This window comes from Nerophis ophidion, linkage group LG20, assembly GCF_033978795.1.
Source record: "Nerophis ophidion isolate RoL-2023_Sa linkage group LG20, RoL_Noph_v1.0, whole genome shotgun sequence".
Taxonomy (NCBI): domain Eukaryota; kingdom Metazoa; phylum Chordata; class Actinopteri; order Syngnathiformes; family Syngnathidae; genus Nerophis; species Nerophis ophidion.
The window spans coordinates 27,549,366-27,571,225 of record NC_084630.1 but is presented as its reverse complement, the minus strand read 5'-3'; the positions used below and the strand labels follow the sequence as shown (position 1 = coordinate 27,571,225).

The window sequence follows — 21,860 nt, the reverse complement described above, 5'->3', positions numbered from 1 at the left end:
CACTCTCCACACTTAGTTGGACATGTTTGACACATTTTAGTTGCTTGAGGGGACAATGGGGATGGACGGATGGATATTTCTGATTGAATAAGGGAGCCTGGAAATTATCAGAGAAGTAAAAAAGGTAGGAATGGTTCAGATACTTTTCATTATCAAACTTTTATCCTTTATACTATATAGAAACTTTTTTTTTTGGCGGCCCTCAAGGTTGAGAACCAGGGATAACAAAAACTTTTTAGAAGACTTTTCTCTTCTCAGCAAAGCAGGTTTCATCAGTTCAAGCTCAAACTTAATAGGACAGCTCCCGTCTGAAGGGATACTATAGTGCAGGATCCAAGTATTCCGATGTCCATGTCCAATATATCAAAGTAGACAGGAACACTTTTTTTTTTGTGCTCTGAAATTTGTTGCAACTGATTGAAATGTGCTAATGAGGGTGATCACAACCACATGACATGATGACATTGACCTCACTCCATTGTATTTGCACCATAAATTAGTAAAACCCTTGTTGTTGGGGCATATCTTTTAACCCTGCACAATCCTAGAAACAGAATCAGAGCTATCCTGGTTAGTTTTTGGGAATTAAAGCCTGCTAAGATAAGAGGTTGAACACCTTCTAAGACAATTATTCTCGAACTGTGGTACATGAGGTCCATCTAGTGCAAGGGTGTCAAACTCAAGGCCTGGGCCCAGATCTGGCCCGGGACATCATTTTACCCGGCCTGCAAACACCTGGAAAGGATACGTGTCAATAAAGTACTTTATATTTTCTCACTAAATGTAATGGATTTTTTCATTTTGACAGAAAAAATATATGTACTGTACCTTTAAAACTTTAATTGTATCCAATATTGCAACAAATATTACAGTATACTATCCATCCATCCCATCCATTTTCTACCGCTTATTCCCTTTTGGGGTCGCGGCAGTATACTATCATACTTTCAAAACATGTTTTTGTCTAAATAAAACTACTTAAATTTACAGCAAAAAATATGACAATAAATTTTACTTTGTTCTTTACAGCATATTACAGTAAATTGAAAAAATATACTACTGTTTTTGCATTAAAATTCTGTTAATTGAGCTGCCAGTTTTTGACTGTAAAATCTATGATTGTTGTTTTTAACATTGTATTACTGTAAGACAGTACATTTGTTTTTACGGTACAAAAATTAGCAGCTAAATTGCCAGAATAAAAAAATAACTTGGACTATTTTTCCATTAACAATATAATGTTTTAAAAACCAATGTAAATTTAACACAAAAATTCCGGCATCTAAGCTGCCAGCTTTTTCCGTAACCCCCGCCCAAAAAAAACAGTTGTACTGTTTTTCCATTTACCGTAAAATGCTGTAAAAAATAAAAAAATATTTTACAGTAAAATTTTGTAAATGGAAAGTTTTACTGTAAACTCGACAGTCTACTTAAGACAATATATATAATTAATAATTAAATCCAGAGGCAAATTCATACATTATTCGCTGTTACAAGCGGCCCTCTGATGGCAGCCATAACTGCGATGTGGCCCACAATGAAAACGAGTTGGACATCCCTGATCTATCCATCCATCCATCCATTTCCTACCGCTTTGCAGCCGAGTTGGACATCCCTGATCTATCCATCCATTTTCTACCGCTTTGCAGCACACCCCCGTGATCCCTGATCTAGTGGTACTCAAAAGGCCAAAAATAATAACTATATAGTAGTTAAATAAAACTTGTTTTTCAATGAATATCCAGGCCTACTATGCTACTGCATTTTAATGTTGGTCATAATGGTAGTACTTGGAGAGTCAAGTCTTTTCTGAGGTGGTACTTGGTCAAATAAGTTTGAGATCTACTGTTCTAAGACAATCTGAACAGTTCAATTGCGATCGATTCAACGGTCTTGGAATAAAATGATCCAGATGAATGACAATATGTATTTCAAATGTGAAAAAAGTTTCTGATTGTTTTTGCTCAGCTCACAAGAACGTAACATAAGACCACAGGCAGTTTTCAGTTTAATAAAATAAACGCAATTCCGAAGTTTTTGAAAACAACATTCTTATCTAAAAAGATAATTCTTCTTTTCTTTCGCTTGTATTGACATTGTTTGTAACATAATAACTTTAAGTTTAAAAAGATGTCTCATAATGCTCCAAGTAAAAAGATGGCCTCCTGCCTGTGCTTCAGTTGTAAACACAAACAACTGTGTGAGGAAATTAAACTGGATGCTTTCATAACTAAACATGGAAAACTTGCTGAGTGTCCCCTTTTTTGTGAGCAGAGAAAAACCTGCATCAAATACCTAATCAAATACACATATCCTGTATTCCACTTCAATTCAATGCAATATTTTATGAGTTTTGTATTAATATTATCTTGTTTTGGTAATAAGTCCAACACCATTCATGAGTGTGTGAGAGGTAAAAAATGCATTACCAGTATGCCTGTCATTATACAAAGCCTGGGAGTGAAGTAGGTATTTTCTTTGCTTCTAATAGCTCTTTGTCGTCTCATATTTATCTGGAAAGGAAAGACTGACATATCCACTTCCAACTACAAGCGGCAGTATTCCAGCGTTGGGAACGACATTCCAGGACAGCGTCAGAGTGATGTTCTTGTTGGCCCTGGTGACCCAGAAATCAAAGTAATGTCAGTAACAGAACATGCGAGTCAAAATTACAAATGTCAAAGATCTGTTTTTTTTTTCTGGCGAAGTGACCGTTAAATTTAGGCCCTTTTGCACCACAGGAACTTTTTCAGGAACTTTCCCACAAGTTCCCCCTGTGTTACCATCTAAAACTACCCGGGTAGATTTAGAAGAAACTTTTCGGAGATCCTCTTAGGTAGGACTTTTCGAAGCTACCCTGAATCTTTGGGCACCTCACGATTATAGTTCCATTTGACTCTTAGGGTTAACAATTCGATTCAAATTCGATTCTCGATTAAAAATTAATACTTTTTAAATTACATTGGGTGCCAGTTCTATGATTATATACATGCCTCCATACAATAAACAACCCTGATACATTTGTATATTACTTAATATAAATAATTTAAAAAAAAAAAAAAAATTCTACCCAAACATTTAATACAGTCAAATATAAATAAGGCAAAAAGAGAAATAGCCAACATTTCTCTTTTTTGAAGTGTATCTGTACAGCAGATATGATCATCTACATCATGATTTGGCTGAACAGGACATTTTATATATATATATATGTATATATATATATGTATACATACACATACATACATACATGCATACATACTAGAGATGTGCGGATAGGCAATTATATCATCCGCAACCGCATCACTAAAGTCGTCATCCACCCGAACCAACATCTTATCAAAACTGCAATCGCCCGCCACCCGCCCGTTTTTATATATATCAGGGGTCGGCAACCTTTATCACTCAAAGAGCTATTTTGACCCAATTCACAGAGTAAAGAAGACGATGGGAGCCACAACCATTCTCGCGAATATTTGCTGGTGCTCATCCAGATAACAAGAATAAGAGCGTGCTATGAAGCCATTGCCTTTGACGCATTCTAAAACATGTACAAACTGATTGCCAGTCCAGCAACATGTTGTATGTAGCTTCCGCAGACACACGCACACGACTGCAAGGCATACTGGGTGATACAGAGTACACTGATGGTTGTAATATAAACAACTTTAACACTCTTACTAATATGCGCCACACCGTGAAGCCACACCAAACAAGAATGACAAACACATTTCGGGAGAACATCCTCACAGTAACACAACAAACGCAACACAACAAATACACAGAATCCTTTGCATCCATGACTATTTCTGACTATATTTTACACCCCCGCGCCCCCAACCCCGCCCACCTTACCGACGCACGGGAGGGAAGGGGGGTGGGGGTTTGGTGCTAGCTGGGTGTATAATATAGTCATCAGTGTACTCTGTATCTCCCAGTATGCCTTTCAGTCGTGTGTGTGTGTCTGCGGAAGCCACATACAACATGTTGCTGGACTGGCAGGCAGTTTGTATATGTTGTAGAAGGCAGCACGCCCTTATTCTTGTTATCTGGGTGACCGCCAGCAGATATTCGCGAGAATGTTTGCGGCTCCTCTTGTCTTCTTTACTTTGTGACACGGGTCAAAATGGCTCTTTGAGTGTTAAAGGTTGCCGATCTCTGAACTATGTATATTAAATATTTCCGAATGGTTCAACCGCCACCCGCCCGAATCTATTTAAAATCTATTTTTTCGTCATGTCACCCGCCCGACCCGCGGTTTATCCGCGGACTCTGTGGATGAGACCGCAAACCGCGCATCTCTAATACATACATATACATAGATGTATACATATCTATCCATCCATTTTCTACCGCTTGTCCCGTTTGGGGTCGCTGGAGCCTATCTCAGCTGTATTTGGGCGGAAGGCGGTGTACACACTGGACAAATCACCACCTTATCGCAGGCCCAACACAGATAGACAGACAACATTCACACTCACATTCACACACTAGGGACCATTTAGTGTTGCCAATCAACCTATCCCCAGGTGCATGTCTTTGGAGGTGGGAGGAAGCCGGAGTACCCGGAGGGAACCCACGCAGTCACAGGGAGAACATGCAAACTACACACAGAAAGATCCCGAGCCCGGGATTGAACCCAGGACAACTCAGGACCTTAATTATTATTATAAATACCGTATTTCCTTGAATAGTCGCCGGGAATGTAATATGCGCATGCCCTGAATTACTGCCGGGTCAAACTAACACCCCAAATTTATTAGCACATGCTTACGTTTACCGCCGGGTCAAAGTCGTGACGTCACGAGTGACGCTTCCCCTGTTGTCATTTCCAAAATGGCGGAGGAGTTTTTTTTTTGCTTTTACTCTGTGTACAGAGTAAATACAGATCACACTGATGGTTGTGATATAAAACAACTTGTCTTTAACACTCTTACTAATATGCGCCACACTCTGTCAACCCACACCAAACACATTTCTGGAGAGCATTAGCTCTGTAACACATTATAAACGCAACATAAGAATTACCCAGAATTCCAATGCATCCATGACTCTTGGCTATATTATACACCCAGCTAGCACCAACCACCCCCCCTCCCCCTGCTGTTTGAGGTGGGCGGGGTTGGGGGGAGCGTGTATAATATAGCCAAGAGTCATGGATGCAGTGGAATTCTGAGTAATTCTTATGTTGCGCTTATAATGTGTTACAGAGCCAATGTTCTCCAGATATGTTTGGTGTGGGTTCACAGAGTGTGGCACATATTAGTAAGAGTGTTAAAGTTGTTTATATCACAGAGTGTTAAAGTTGTTTATATCACAACCATCAGTGTAAAAGGTATGGCTGTTGAGCAAGTATGCATGGCAATCTTGTATGAGAAGCAGCGATATGCATGCGTCCAACCGGCATGCAGATAACATGGTGCAAAGGTGGGCGCGATGACATGTTGTGGAGCAGTGGTCCCCACGGCCGCAGAAGAATTTTCTTTCTTAAATTTTTTTTTTTATATCACACTCAATTTTTACTGCATGCCATTGGTAAGCGCAGGGGAGAGAAGAAGTTTTAAAATTATTAGCGCCTTTTTATTTTTACCACAAGCCTTGAATAAGCGCAGGAGTGAGAAGAGGTTTTAAATTAATTAGCGCCCCGGCGGCTATTCGAGGAAATACAGTAGATTTATTATTTTAATTGATTACGAATTGTTACAAATAAGAATTGCAATTAATTAAAAAAGCGATTGTTTTTGACACTGCTACTAGTTACGTCTCTGATCACGGCGCCACTAAGAGTCAAAGCTAACGCTTTGTTAATATGCAGGTTATGACATGTAAATGGTCTCGTTGGCATTTTTTGAATGTTTTTTAGAGGGCTTTATGGGTGCGATATATGAATCCCACTAGCTTCATTGTCAGCCACCTCGTACTTTCCATACTTTACAAATTAGAATGCATAAAAAACAGACGTGTGTTCTTGTCTTATATATGGATTCTAAATGATAGGCAAAATCAAAAAACAAGTACAGCTCATCTTTAAAAAGGTAGGTTTTGCATTAATTAGACACACTATTTGTACAAATATTGGATACAAAGCTGCACACAAGCCAGATTACCTCAGCCCGTTTCCATCATCGAAGAAGAAGTACTTTGACTTGGTGTCTCTGAGGTCCAGTTTGTTGTTTTCACCCCGAAGGACAATCTTATCCCAGAGTACAACCTGATTCAGAGACTGAGACATACACACACATACATACATTTATTCACAGTAGTACATTTGACAGGTGCATGTTTTATCTTGAAAAATGGTCAACATTTTCAGGCGGAGGTTGTTACACTTGCTAAACAAGAGTAGCCTGCTTCTTAGCAATTAACACTGTGTTAGGGACTCTGATCTTCCTACTTATACTTGTATAGCAGCAACATGACATGCTTTACACAACATGTGAAATTGGTAAATGTACCAAAAAAAAACAACATATCATTACACACATAACTTCTGCCAACTCAGCTATTAGGTTATGAGGCAACAATTAATAACAGAAATGATTACAAAACAAAGACTTGTCTCCATACACACAGGTATCAGTACAACAAGACTTACCTAGTTTTAAGACTTTATCAATCTTGAGATTAGTGAAGATATTATTAGCATTTCATCATTGTGAGCTTTGTCGCTCAAGAACAAGTCACACTTCAGATAAGTAATTTCATATTCTGAGGAATTCTCAAGAGGTAAAATAACTTACATTGCTTTTTGTTGTGTACTCCGCTGACAAATACAGAAAGAGCTGTTTAACGTTCCAGTCAAAAATAGGCTGCAAATGTACAAAAGTTAAGGAAAAAGTACAAGTACGGTATTTCTGACAGTATTTCTACAAAAAGACAATATAACGGCTATCAAAAATTAAGTTCACAGATAAAGAATAGGTTATAAATCAATGTATTCCAATTAGCAGGCATTCTCTCTGACCATCCAGAGACTGCTTTCGTTTCAATGAAACAAAAATCTGTCCTGTCCTTTTAAGAAACTATGCCTAATCTTAATTTATGATGCGGTTAAAAGACACCTGTCACAGAAACAGCATCTTCCATTCAAACCGGTCTCATCACCATGGGCAAGATCAAAGAGGTGTCGGAGGACCTCCGGAACAAGATTGTAAACAGGACTGAAATTGACAACAGACTATCAGCAAGACAATTGTTGGGAATAAGACTACTATTCTCCCGTCCAAAGGCAAAACCTAGTAACTCACTTCTAGCTGATTTTGAGAAAACAAAGGAAAACCAATCTATCTCTATGCTGTCTTACAAAGATTTACAAAGTCATCAAACGTATAGATGTTTTCTTGAGCTTTAATTTTCTTGCCGATTGAGCCGTGGATTGAATCTGCTCTCATGAACGTGTGCCCTTTCTCCAGATATTTTATCACAATCTCGGGTGGGCCCCATTCTGCGTTTGCACATTGGGCAAGAGCCGTGTACAGCATCCAGTTTTTATTTTGACCTCCACAGTTATCTGCCCAAGAGTATGCAAGGGGAAGAATCAAGAACAATACATTTAATGAAGGTGCTTGCAACGTCCTGGGCCAATCTTCCAAATATCCCCTCGTGCCATAATATCACATAATCAGGTTGACCGTCGGCCCCCATTCGTGCAAATGTCTCATTAAAGACAATAAGGCGACTGACAAAGAAGCTCCGATTGGTCCCTTGAGATACTAGGTTTTTTTGTTTTATCAACGCGGTTATGTGGTAGTTGCTAGGTCCTGCCATGCGCGTAACAGCTTACTTACGGAACAAATTACAATATCGCATACACTAATGTAAAGCATATCACCTAAGAACTCCAAAATTATTATCAGCTCTGTTTTGCCCAAAATTGAGTTACTGGGTTTTGCCTTCGGACGGGAGTATTAGTGTCATAATTCATAAATAATATTTTGCATTGGGATGGAAGTCTAATACAAAATACGTTCTAGACATAATACCCATTTTCATCAGTCTACTATAATATAACTGAAACATTTAAAACATCCTCATTATACTACATGCTGTGCCAATCTGGAATGGTGCGAGTTTATGACAAAGGATATCAGCTGAGAGGTCAAAATGGATTAAACCCAGATCACTGCGCTCTCTGGGTCCAGTGAAGTCATCAACATTCTTCCTGTGGGACAGAAAAGATTGGCTGCTTAATAACAATTAGGTAGCTGAGATAGGCGCCAGCGCCCCCCGCGACCCCGAAAGGGAATAAGCGGTAGAAAATGGATGGATGGATAACAATTAGGAGAATACGTCAAGCTTTATTGCAGACTCCAACGTCCAAGTAAACCAGTGGTTCTTAACCTTGTTGGAGGTACCGAACCCCACCAGTTTCATATGCGCATTCACCGAACCCTTCTTTATTGAAAAATAAAAAGTTTTTTTTTTTTTTAAATTCTAGACAAAGTTGTATGTTTTTGGTAACACTTGGGTATGGGGAACAATTGTAGACACATAGAATCATCATACTGCTGTGATTATATGCATCAAGTGTTCATTCAAGGCCAAGGCAAAATATCGTAATATATATCGTATATCGCAAAATGGCATAAAAAATATCGCGATATTAATTAAAAGCCAATATCACCCAGCCCAAGTTCTAGGGTTGTAGTTTTTTTTAAATACACTGAGGTTGTTTGTTCAATGTAAAGTGCTTTTACACATAAAACACATTATTACTATGATGATTAACACTTTTGAGTCAATAATCTAAAACACGTTTGGTCAGCTATGATGGGGACATTTTATGTCCAGGTGTTTAGAAAGAAAATCACATTTACTATGAAGTTATTGTGAAGAAATGGAACATTTAGAAAAGGCTTACAGCATGACTTTCGAAACCCGGACGTCCACAGGAACTGTTCTGTCTTTAAACGCCGTGGTGATGAAACATCCAAATGTTAAAGCTGCCATGACGCTGAGAGAAAAGGCGAAAAGGGAGTTCGCTCTCGACAAGACGGTGTTCATCTTTCTGAACCGTTTTCCAGACAAAATGTCAAATAGTCAAACTGGTGAACACAACTGTGAGCGTTTGCAGCGAGTCACTGAACACATGTCAAAATATCACCGCTATTGCAACGTAAACACTTCCTACTAGGTGTTTCAAAATAAAACCAAATACGGTACGTGGGGTTTTCCTCTGCTGTATTGTCAACGTTTCTTAGTTCTTTGAATGTAGCTGTTCTTATTAATACGAACAAAGTTTGCTTTAAGTGGGTATATACCTTCAAATATGTCCAAATTAAAAAGAACAGATCCTTTACTCTGGTGAGGGGTGTGAAACATACTTCCGGTTGTGTACATTAAAATATTATTCCTTGTGCATTTTGAACGATGAGTAAGCGGAAGTCTTTTTTTTGGTCGATCTTTTGTTGCAGGTCTGCCACCATGCGGCGAGGAGGCTTTTAACTAATTCACCACACGGTCTCTTTTATTATAGTCCATCCATCCATTATCTACTGGTTGTCCCTTTAATGTCGCGGGGAGTGCTGGAGCCGATCAGCTATTTGCGGGTGGAGGCGGGGTACACCCTGGACAAGTCACTACCTCATCACGTTGTTATAAAATATTTAAATGTTCTGTGGGATTCATCTACATTTTTTTTAAACATACAACATGCATGTCCAAATCTATGTGTGATAAGAGTTATTTCATATGAATGTTATCGATTGCTGTATTTTTATGCGAAATCAGCGATAAATTTGAATGTAAACGTTACAATTGTTTATTCGTATCAGCGACCACTAGAGGGAGCCAAACAGTGACGTCATTCAATGATTATTTATATAGCCCTAAATCACTAGTGTCTCAAAGGGCTGAGTCGTGACGGTTCTAACAAATATGGTAGAAAATGACTAAAGATAACCGGATTGTTATTCATTTTAATAGGCAACTATTGTATTAGACTTCGACAAACATTATTGATCCACAAGGGAAATTGTTCCACACAGTAGCTCAGTTACAAAGGATGGAAAGGGTAAGGATGGAAAGGACAACAAAGAAAGACTAAAAATGTGCCATAGTAGCAATATAAAAAATATTGACATATGTATACAGTATATAATATATACTGCTATATTATTTTTTCATATAATATACACAATATATGTCACATCCCAATTGCCATGTACAATAGTACAGTATATATAACAGCTGCTGCATAAAAATAGAGAGTAGATCCAGCAGAAAATATATATTATAAACAAAGAGAGGTATCTAACATAGAAGGTGTCAGGTAATAGACAAATATCATCTATTGCTGTATGGCGAGTGATTATACAGCTGGATGGAGTGTGGAATAAAGGAGTTCTTCAATGGAACACTGTGGGAATGAAGCTGAAGGAGCCTGTTGGTGGAGTGGGTGGGCAGGATTGTCCATGATGGTGAGCAGGTTGTCCTGTTGCCTCCTGTTCCTCACTGACACAAACGCCTCCAAGTGCGTGCCAATAGTTTGGCCGGCTTTCCGGATCAGTTTGTCAATCTGGTTTAAGTCCCTTTTGCTGGTGCTGCTCCCCCAACAAAGTACTGCAAAGTACAGGGCACTGGCCACAACAGACTGAAAAAAGATCTCCAACAGCTTGCTGCACATATTAAAGGACATAAGCTTTATCAGGAAAGAGTCTGCTCATGTCCTTCTTGTATACAGCATTGAAGTTGTCCTTGCAGTCCAGTCTGCTGTTCAAGTGGACTCCCAGGTACTTGTACTGCCCCGCTACTGGCACCTCCCAGCCCTGGATGTTGATGGGCTTAAAGACTTAAAGGCCTACTGAAACCCACTACTACGCACCACGCAGTCTGATAGTTTATATATCAATGATGAAATATTAACATTGCAACACATGCCAATACGGCCTTTTTAGTTTACTTAATTGCAATTTTAAATTTCCTGCAAAGTGTCCTGTTGAAAACATCGCGGAATGATGACGTGTACGCGTGACGTCACGGACTGCTGGGAAATAGTAGCGCTGCACACACACACACAGCTAAAAGCAGTCTGCTTTAACCGCATAATTATACAGTATTTTGGACATCTGTGTTGCTGAATCTTTTGCAATTTGTTTGATTAATATTGGAGAAGTCAAAGTAGAAAGATGGAGTTGGGAAGCTTTACCCTTTAGCCACACAAACACACGGTGATTCCTTGTTTAAAATTCCCAGAGGTGAAACTTTACTATGGATCAGAGCGGTCAAGCGAACATGGATCCCGACCACTTGTCAACCAGCAGTTTTCGGGGAGAAAATTGTGGTAAAAAGTCGCCACTTACCGGAGATCAGCTGAGCTTGTGCCGTCCATACAGCTGCCGTCGACTTCCATCAAACACTGGCCTCAAGACACCCGTGGACACACCCTTCCGACTATCAGGTACTATTAAACTCACTAAAACACTAGCAACACAATAGAAAGACAAGGGATCTCCCAGAATTATCCTAGTAAATGTGTCTAAAAACATCTGAATCCGTCCCAATGCAATCGCGTTTTTTTTTTTTTTCTTTTTCTAGTCCGTCGCTATCAATATCCTCAAACACGAATCTTTCATCCTCGCTCAAATTAATGGGGACATTATCGTTTTCTCGGTCCTAATAGCTATTTTTGTTGGAGGCTCCCATTAAAAACAATGTGAGGATGTGAGGAGCCATCAATCGGTGACGTCATCGTCTGCGACTTCCGGTAAAGGCAGGGCTTTTCTGTTAGCGACCAAAAGTTGCGAACTTTATCGTGGATGTTCTCTACTAAATCCTTTCAGCAAAAATATGGCAATATCGCGAAATGATCAAGTATGACACATAGAATGGACCTGCTATCCCCATTTAAATAAGAAAATCTAATTTCAGTAGGCCTTTAAAATATCAATTGATATTCGTATACTTAATGACTACCAATAGGCAACCTTGCTGGAGTCATTAAATGTTTTTTTTTTTTTTATCAGACACCGAGATTAGTAAATAGTGTGAAAAGGCAGAACAAAAGTACAAAACAGGAAATGTAAAAACACAAAAAATAGGATGCAAAACACCTTCAGATACTGTGCTACAATATAGTACTTCCTTTTATTGTAGTTGTGCAATACAATAGCTAAATTAAGTTATAGTTAAAGTACCAATGATTGACACACACACACTAGGTTTGGCCAAATTTGACCTCTGCATTTGACCCATCCCCTTGTACCACCCCCTGGGAGGTGAGGGGAGCAGTGAGCAACAGCGGTGATTTAACCCCCAATTCCAACCCTTGATGCTGAGTGCCAACCAGGGAGGTAACGAGTCCCATTTTTATAGACCTTAGTATGACTTTGATGTATACTTTCCAATAATCAAAAAGCCTTTACAGAATGATTGACATGGATAAGCAGACACACAAGGAGATTATTATTGCAGTTGCAACTAGCATCAATGCAAAAATGCTCGTCACTCTTTCAAATCAGATTATTTTTCTTTAAAACCTTCAGATTACTTGTGTAAAAAAAAAAAAAAAAATCATGGATGGAAAAAACAATTCTTTAAAACCATATTTCTTTGGAAAAATCAACAGTTTCTTAAATATTATCTGTCTATTATTTATACCCCAATTCATTATTTAAAATCATCCATGTGTATATTTTCTATACCGGGTCCTGGGTGAGCCACAAGCATTTATACTTATGGTCAATATGGAGCACAGGTGTCAAACTCAAGGCCCGGGGGCCAGACTTGGCCCGCTACATAATTTCATGTAGCCTGTGAAAGCCTGGAAAACATATGAGTTAATGAAATACTTTATCATTTCTAACTAAAGGTATTTGTTCTTTCCATTTTGATATTTAGAAAACAATATGTCCCGTATTTTTCGGAGTATAAGTTGCTCCGGAGTATAAGTCGCACCTGCCGAAAATGCATAATAAAGAAAGAAAAAAACATATATAAGTCGCACTGGAGTATAAGTCGCATTTCACACAATTTCACACATAAGTCGCACCTGCGACCAAAGTATGAAAAATAACTGCGACTTATAGTCCGAAAAATACGGTACTGCGTGCAATTTCATGTTTTCAACTTTAATTGTATCTAATAATGCAGCAAAATATTGCATTCCTAAAAAAATGTTTGCTAAAATAAAAATACAAACAATATATGCTTGACTTATAATGAAATCGTACACTGTAAAAATGGATAGATTTTAAGGTAAAATTCTGGGGATTGAGCTGCCATTTTTTGTCGCACAAAAAAACTTACGTACCATTTTCCCACATACATTTACACTATAAAAACAACAACAGGGGGACGGCGTGGTACAGTCGGGAGAGTGGCCATGTCAGCAACCTGAGGGATCCAGGTTCAATCCCCACCTTGTACCGACCTCGTCACGTCCGTTGGGTCCTTGAGTGTGACGCTTCCCCCTAGCTCCTGATGGGTCGTGGTTAGGGCCTTGCATGGCAGCTCCCGCCAACAGTGTGTGAATGTGTGAGTGAATGTGGAAATAGTGTCAAAGTTGCGCTGAGACTTAAAGCGAAAGGGAAAACGAGGCTGAGAAAATATCGGATAAAGCAGTTTCAGTGAGCAGAAGGAGATTGAAGACAGCATCCGATGACTTCACCGGTACTGAATGTCGTCTTACATGCAGCGTCGTTTGGTCAATTTGTGAAAGAACACAAGCGCTTGTATAAATGTTTCCTGTTTCAACGTGTAAGTCTAAAAATTTTTCCAAAAATGTAGTGGGAGCGGGTAATATTTTGGTGGTACGTAGTCCAGAAATTGCGGCACTACTACCACAGGGATGATAGTTCCACAACCTGTGCTGTGTCCAGGGCCAAGGTGACAGAATAAGGTACACTAAACAACTTCAGTATGGTCAGACAAGATGTTTGTGGTAAGCAGAGGTAAAAACACACACTTGGGTGAATTCTGCTCTCCAACCCTGCTCTGGGGAACAAAGAATACTCTGATCTCCAGTTTTTACTTCACAGACCCTGTCAAGGAGTTGTTGCTGTGGGTGCTACAGTAGATGTGTGTGTGGGCCCAGCCTACAGGGTGTAGAGATGCATCTAGTGCAGTAGTTAGTGGGAAGATTGCATTTCTACTTCCCACCTGTTTGCTAACCTCTCGCTTTCCCTTGTGGTGAACAGAGAAGCAACCTTGTGCGTCCGTCTTCTCCTGCCAGTACACAGCCTCTCCTTCACCAAGACTCCTGTCAGGCCTCCACGTGGCCACACACGGTAACTAGGGCCCCGCGGCCCAAGGCAAACGTGGCAGTGGATCTCGGAGCGGCAGTGGTCCACAGAGGTGTGATGCGCAGGCCCACATTGTAGACACGCCCTGGCATCACCCAACCACTGCCCCGCTGCCTCGTGGGTTAGTCTGGGAAGACAAAAGGCTAGGTGAGCACACCCCGAGAGCGAGGCGGTCCTCCGACAGACCGGAGCTACGGCAGCCTCATGCAACTGTGAGGAGGTGCCAGTCGTACTGGGTTTCCCTTGCCATCGGATACAGCGACTTTGGACTCTTCACGTCTCCCTCGTCGTACAAACCCCGTTTTCATATGAGTTGGGAAATTGTGTTAGATGTCAATATAAACGGAATACAATGATTTGCAAATCATTTTCAATCCATATTCAGTTGAATATGCTACAAAGAAAACATATTTGATGTTAAAACTGATAAACCTTTTTTTTTTTTTTTGCAAATAATCATTAACTTTAGAATTTGATGCCAGCAACACGTGACAAAGAAGTTGGGAAAGGTGGCAATAAATACTGATAAAGTTGAGGAATGCTCATCAAACACCTATTTGGAACATCCCCCAGGTGTGCAGGCTAATTGGGAACAGGTGGGTGCCATGATTGGGTATAAAAGCAGCTTCCATGAAATGCTAAGTAATTCACAAACAAGGATGGGGCGAGGGTCACTAATTAGTAAGCAAATTGTCGAACAATTTTAGAACAACATTTCTCAACGAGCTATTGCAAGCAATTTAGGGATTTTACCATCTACGCTCTGTAAAATTATCAAAAGGTTCTGAGAATCTGGAGAAATCATTGCACGTAAGCGATGATATTTCAGACCTTTGATCCCTCAGGCGGTTCTGCATCAAAAACTGACATCAGTGTGTAAAGGATATCACCACATGGGCTCAGGAACACTTCAGAAAACCACTGTCAGTAACTACAGTTGGTCGCTACATCTGTAAATGCAAGTTAAAACTTTACTATGCAAAGCGAAACCCATTTATCAACTACACCCGAAAACGCAGACGGCTTCGCTGGGCCCGAGCTCATCTAAGATGCACTGATGTAAAGTGGAAAAGTGTTCTGTGGTCTGACGAGTCCACATTTCAAATTATACTTGGAAACTGTGGACATGTTGTCCTCCGAAACAAAGAGGAAAATAACCATCCGGATTGTTATAGGCGCAAGGTTCAAAAGCCAGCATCTGTGATGGTATGGGGGTGTATTAGTGCCCAAGGCATGGGTAACTTACACATCTGTGAAGGCACCATTAATGCTGAATGGTCCGTACAGGTTTTGGAGCAACATATGTTGTCATCCAAGCAACGTTAATATGGACGCCCCTGCTTATTTCAGCAAAACAATGCCAAGCCACGTGTTACAACAGCGTGGTTTCTTTGTAGAAGAGTGCGGGTACTTTCCTGGCCCGCCTGCAGTCCAGACCTGTCTCCCATCGAAAATGTGTGGCGCAATATGAAGCGTAAAATACGACAACAACTTAAGCTGTACATCAAGCTTCAACAATTGGTTTCCTCAGTTACCAAACATTGAGTGTTGTTAAAAGAAAATGTGATGTAACACAGTGGTGAACATGCCCTTTCCCAACTACTTTGGCACGTGTTGCAGCCATTAAATTCTAAGTTAATTATTATTTGAAAAAAAAAAAAAAAGTTTATGAGTTTGAACATCAAATATCTTGTCTTTGTAGTGCATTCAACTGAATGTGGGTTGAAAAGGATTTGCAAATCATTGTATTTCGTTTATATTTACATAACACATCTTCCCAACTCATATGGAAACGGGGTTTGTAAAAGACCGCGACGGTGGAGTGGGCGCATGATGGTTGCATGGAAGCTCCACAACGGTCAGAAAGTCGGGAGAAGGCAGCAGCAAAGATGGGCCCTAAAATGTCTTGGTCTCCATGCCAATGGACCCTGGCCTTCTCTTTGCCAAGGACAGTGTGGTGGCTGTCTGTGGACCAGTCTCCCCACCTTAAAAAATTCCACGCACATGCGTTCTCCTGAAGGCAGTCCCACCAACAAGAGGACAATCATACTCGCGAGTGATCGCCGACGAAGACGAATGAAGGTAGTACATCTTGTTGGACCCTCCAAAGCCCACCCACAAGCTCAGGTTATTGCCTGGCCAGAGAGGTGCTATTCCATGTCCCGAAAACTTGGTTGGGTGCCCACTCACTAGACCACCCACAAACCCGCTCAACACATTGCATTGGACCACTGTGTTGAGGCACTAGGTCCAAGGGTGGTTATCAAGCCTGGTCACATGCAGCATAAAGCCCTGGTAGACCATGCCCATATCTTCTAAATCAAACCCATTTCTTTTTTAAATCACTTGCATAATAATTTAGCACACAATGATTCCCACTTTAATTACATTTTGTAAAAATGGCATCCAGATAACAGTGTCCCAACTTTTTTCACTACGACCGAGTCTGTGTTGTCCACAGACAAGGACGTTCCAGTCTTTTCCCATGATGCTTTAAAAGCATCTCAGTCTTTCATAGGTTAGATTATCATTACTAGGTACAATATTTGTCTTCTACTTCAGTTCCTTGGAGTGCATGTTGACCTACAAACCTTGCAGTAGTTCTGGGACGCATGTTGGGATGTGTTAGACGAGACACTGGATGAGCCTATCCTCCATCATGCAGTAAACGGCGGCGTGCGACAGGTCAGAGATAAAGGCGTTGCAGGCTTGCATGCTGATGCTTGTGCAGCCTCTCAAGTCCAGAAGAGTCAAAGAGGACAGTTTCTTCAGGTACGACATACATCCATCTGTCAGCTGACAGCAACCTGATCAGACAAATCATTGTTTTGGTCATTACTCACATTTAAATCAACATATACACATCAACCATATGGAGCTACAAAGTATTGAAAGCATTCACTTTTCATTCAGTTGGCAGTTAGTTATAATAAAAGTGTCTGTGTTCAATAAATCCATGAAAAAAAAAGACTTTGCTCGTTAACACATTATGACGAGACTGTCTGTATATGTTGCTCGTTCCACCAACTCCGTTGAGTAGATGGCATCGTAATTACGCTTCGTTTGTACCTGGGGCCTCATGTAACGAGAGTTGCGTGGCGTTCCTCCTAAAATAATAGACATACGTTCAAATCCAGAAAACTACTCACGCCAGTAAAAAATTCAGATGTATTCAAAGCCAAGCCCTTTTTTTTTTTTTTTTTTTACCTCGCAATTAATGTGGATTTGATTTTAGGAGTTGGCTTGAAATGGCATGCCCAGACTACACCCCTTTTTAAAAACACAACTCATATGGCTTAAGTGCTGCACGTTTTAAGTAATCTTGCAGTCGTTTTAATGTAAACATGCCAGCATTAGGGCTAGGCAATACACCAAATTTGTAAGATATATCGATATACGAGCTTCACGGTGGCAGAGGGGTTAGTGCGTCTGCCTCACAATACGAAGTTCCTGCAGTCCTGAGTTCAAATCCAGGCTCAGGATCTTTCTGTGTGGAGTTTGCATGTTCTCCCCGTGAATGCGTGGGTTCCCTCCGGGTACTCCGGCTTCCTCCCACTTCCAAAGACATGCACCTGGGGATAGGTTGATTGGCTACACTAAATTGGCCCTAGTGTGTGAATGTGAGTGTGAATGTTGTCTGTCTATCTGTGTTGGCCCTGCGATGAGGTGGCGACTTGTCCAGGGTGTACGCCGCCTTCCGCCCGATTGTAGCTGAGATAGGCGTCGGCGCCCCCCGCGACCCAAAAGGGAATAAGCGGTAGAAAATGGATATCGATATACTTTTAAACAAGATATGAATGAAGAAAATATCGTAATATCGTTATAATTTATTTAATGTTAAAACGACCAAAAATCCGCCATTTTGTTGTGTTCCTTGTTCTCCCCCGCTTCTGTATTTTCTGAGGCTGAGGAAAATAGATCTGGCTAATAACCTGCTCCGGTCCTTCTAACGCTGCTCTTTTGAGTCAATACTGACCTACGGCCTCTCCGTGTGGTAGAGATGCGCGGTTTGCGGTCTCATCCGCGGGTAAACCGCGGGTCGGGCGGTTGACATGACGTAAAAATAGATTTTAATTAGATTCGGGCGGGTGGCGGTTAAACCTTTGATATACATGGCTCTGGGATCGGTATCCTTTGCCATTCAAAGAGCCATTTAAGACCCGTGTCATAAAGCGAAGAAGTCAATAGGAGACGCTATTATTTTCTTGAATGACTGCTCGCAGTCACACGGATGTTAATTATTAGTGCGTGCTATGAAGCCATTGGCTTTGTCGCCCTCTACAACATGTCCGAACTGCTAGTCAGTTCAGCATCATGTGTGTGGCTTCCGCGGCAACACGCACACGACTGCAAGGCATACTGGGTTACACAGAGTACACTAATGGTTGTGATATAAACAATTTTAACACTCTTAGTAATATGCGCCACGCTTTGAAGCCACACCAATTAAGCACGACAAACACATTTCGGGAGAACATCCTCACAGTAACACAACATAAACGCAACAAAACAAATACCCATAATCCTTTGTATTCATGACAATCCTGACTATTTTATATGTATTTTAAACCCCGGGGTTGGAGGCGCGGGGGGTTTAAAATATATTCAGGAATTGTCATGAATACAAAGGATTATGGGTATTAACTGTGTTGCGTTTATGTTGTGTTACTGTGAGGATGTTAGCGCGAAATGTGTTTGTCAATCTTGTATTGTGTGGCTTCATAGCGTGGCGCATATTAGTAAGTGTTAAAGTTGTTTATATCACAACCATCAGTGTACTCTGTATCACCCAGTATGCCTTTCAATCTCATACATGTGATTGCGAGAGCAGCACACAACATGTTACTGGACCAACAATCAGTTCGTACATGTTGTTGAAGGTGTCTAAGATATTGGCTTCACAGCACGCCCATATTCTTGTCATCAGGATGAACGCTATTGAATAGTCGCGAGAACATTAGCGGCTCCAATTGACTACATTTCTCTATGAAACAGTTTTAAATACCTCTGTGAGTGGTAAAGGTGGCCAACCTCTGATGTAATTCAGCGGGCGGTTGGCGGGCGCGTACGGTCCCGATTAAATGTTGGTTCGGGCGGACGGCGGGTGGATGACGATTTTGGTGACGCGGATAATATAATTGCCTATCCGCGCATCTCTACCGTGTGGTTTTCTAGCTGCATGGTGGCAGAGAGAAAGAGATTACAGGGGGTCCTAAACGCGACCCAGAAGATCATTGCATGTCCTCTTACATCTCTGGAGGAGCTGTATAAGAGACACTGCAACAGGAGAGCAAACAGCATCCTCAGGGACTCATCCCACCCTGGTTACCACTGGGTTGAACTCTTGCCCTCAGGGAGGCGGTATAAGACCATCAAAGCAAGGACAAATAGATTGAAAGACAGTTTCTATCCTAGAGCTGTTATCGCCCTAAACTCTGCGCATACCTGAACACTCACCACTTTGTTAACTTGCTTACCCCTGATAGAGATCTACTGTGCAATATGTTTGTATATTTTTAAATTTTTTTAATGTTTTTAAATTGTTTTATTATTGTTTGTTGTCTTAAGACTATTTTATGTAGGTTGTTTTAAAAGCACTGAGCTGGAATGCTGTCCAATTTTGTTGTTTCCATACAATGACAATAAAGGTATTCTGATTCTGATTTCCACTCCCTCTAAACCCCTACTCTTCCTCTTTCCAAGACGTCCTTGCAGGTATAAGAACATCCATGATTGGTTGGTTGTTTACTATGATGAGTCACGATTGGTTGACATTAGAGCAAAACATTAGGGACAGGCCAATCAGAGTCAAAATAGGGCGGGTCATTGGACTAGGAAGGGAAATCACAACAGACATCTCAAATGACGACGAGATAGTCGTAGAAGAGAAGAGAGAATATTCAAGCGGGCGATTTATATATTAAAACAAATAATGGAAGATGGCGGAGGGACTATCTTCTTTAGAGTTTTCTTTTAGTGATGTAAGACCACATCCAGGAAACGCACAATGTGTCTACTCGGCCACATTTGGACAAATGTATGCCTCTGGATAAAACATTCATTTGAGTTGTTTACCATGTAAGCCCAAATCAAACTGTTGTCCAGTTGCCAAGCCGGGCATATTTCGCACAAGAAATGCTGACAAAAATGTATGCCGAAGTAAGGAAGATCATAGCCGCACAATTAACTCAAGTCACTTACTTGGCGCTGACCAGAGACGTACATGTGTGACAGTCCATTACATCGACTGGGAATTTAAAAAATGCCTGACTGAAAATGTATTTTCATATAAGTTTGATACATTTGTATTATTTTTTTTACGTAGAAATACTATTTTCCGTGCTACTTAAAAAGTTTATTTTCTGTGCTGTTAATACTCATCTTGAATAAAAGTGCCGCTGACTGTTTACAGTACAGCTGTCACTCACATTAATTTCACTGAATCGCGCTCAAAAATGAATATACGTTCACCCGAAAATATATTGAGAAATATATCAAATATCGAGTTTAAGTAAAAATATATCAAGATATACTTTTTCGTCCATATCACCCTGCACTAGCCATCATATCACAAAGGGTAGGAAATACTTTGACTCTAGTTGGTAGCAGCTATATGTGTGACATCCTCCTTGGTCTCCGGTGCAAGTGTGCGGCGACCACCCGCAGGAACCTGTTTCGACAGCAATAGGTGGCAAAATGATCGCCTAGATAATTCACCATATGTCTTTACAAATATGAATATGAAGCATTGAATGCATTTGCTAAAAAGTGAATTTTATGTCCATGACAAGTGGTAGGAAAATGGATGGATGCCTCAACCTTTTTGACATACATTTTGGCAAAGTTTGAACGACCGCCTCTGTGTGTCAGTAAAGTATCAACAGCCTGTAGAAATGTGCGTATGGTAGCCATGAAGTTGGCGTGAGGCAGCGCACATTTTCACAGCAAAGTCAGTCTTGATACATCGCATCTATGCCTTGGAATAGGGGCATACACCAAGTTTTTGTGCAGAAGCGAGCTTGTTAAATGAGGCCCCTGGTCTGACAAAAAATCAAAAAACAATAATGGTTTCCCTCCTTAAGGGAATTAAACATTTGATTCACAGACTTTTAAAAAGATGTGCAAATTATGATTGTGCCGTATTGATCATATAATTGATTGGGCAGACAATAAAAGATTTTAATGCTATTGCTACATCAAATTTGACAGCGACAAGCTCACAGACACGTTCTCAACGCACTGTAGCATTCTCGCTAGCAAGCTACTAACGCCCCTCTACAGTGCAACTTCTAAATCACTCATCTTCGCTGCCAAAGCAGCAAATAAACAGTGTTTCTTACATCACCGGAGGACTAGGAATAGATAAACAAGCTAAACTACACACCGTGGAAGGATATACAAAAAAAGGTAGCAAACCGTTAAGGTAGTGCTCTTGAATTTAAACGGGGTGGGCGCATATGCAAATATTGACAGTCTGATATTTTTAATCACAAAATATTTTTTTGTCCTTATTATTTACAAATTCAGGAAAAAAGAGCTAATAGTGGTTTTCGTTTTGTTATTTCGCACTATTGATTTTAAAATAAATGCTGCCATCTAGTATTTTTTTCGGATTATAGT

The 21,860-nt window shown here is 40.4% G+C and overlaps 2 protein-coding genes across 2 annotated transcripts in view; both read right to left on the bottom strand.

Moving 5' to 3' along the window:
- Positions 1 to 1,913: 1,913 nt before the first annotated feature.
- On the bottom strand, positions 1,914 to 9,107 carry spcs3 (signal peptidase complex subunit 3). Its single transcript, XM_061880881.1, has 5 exons — positions 8,861 to 9,107; positions 8,088 to 8,161; positions 6,741 to 6,817; positions 6,108 to 6,223; positions 1,914 to 2,617 (listed from the first exon to the last, which is right to left on the bottom strand). The coding sequence occupies exons 1-5, from the start codon at positions 9,001 to 9,003 to the stop codon at positions 2,485 to 2,487; spliced, it is 543 nt and encodes a 180-aa protein (XP_061736865.1). The 5' UTR covers positions 9,004 to 9,107; the 3' UTR covers positions 1,914 to 2,484.
- Positions 9,108 to 16,597: 7,490 nt separating this feature from the next.
- LOC133538938 (lysine-specific demethylase 2A-like) overlaps positions 16,598 to 21,860 on the bottom strand; it is a 66,359-nt gene continuing 61,096 nt past the window's right edge. Inside the window, exon 24 of the mRNA XM_061880880.1 lies at positions 16,598 to 17,047. Within this exon, the coding sequence (XP_061736864.1) occupies positions 16,866 to 17,047 (182 nt within the window). The 3' untranslated portion in view covers positions 16,598 to 16,865. The remainder of the gene's footprint in view (positions 17,048 to 21,860) is intronic.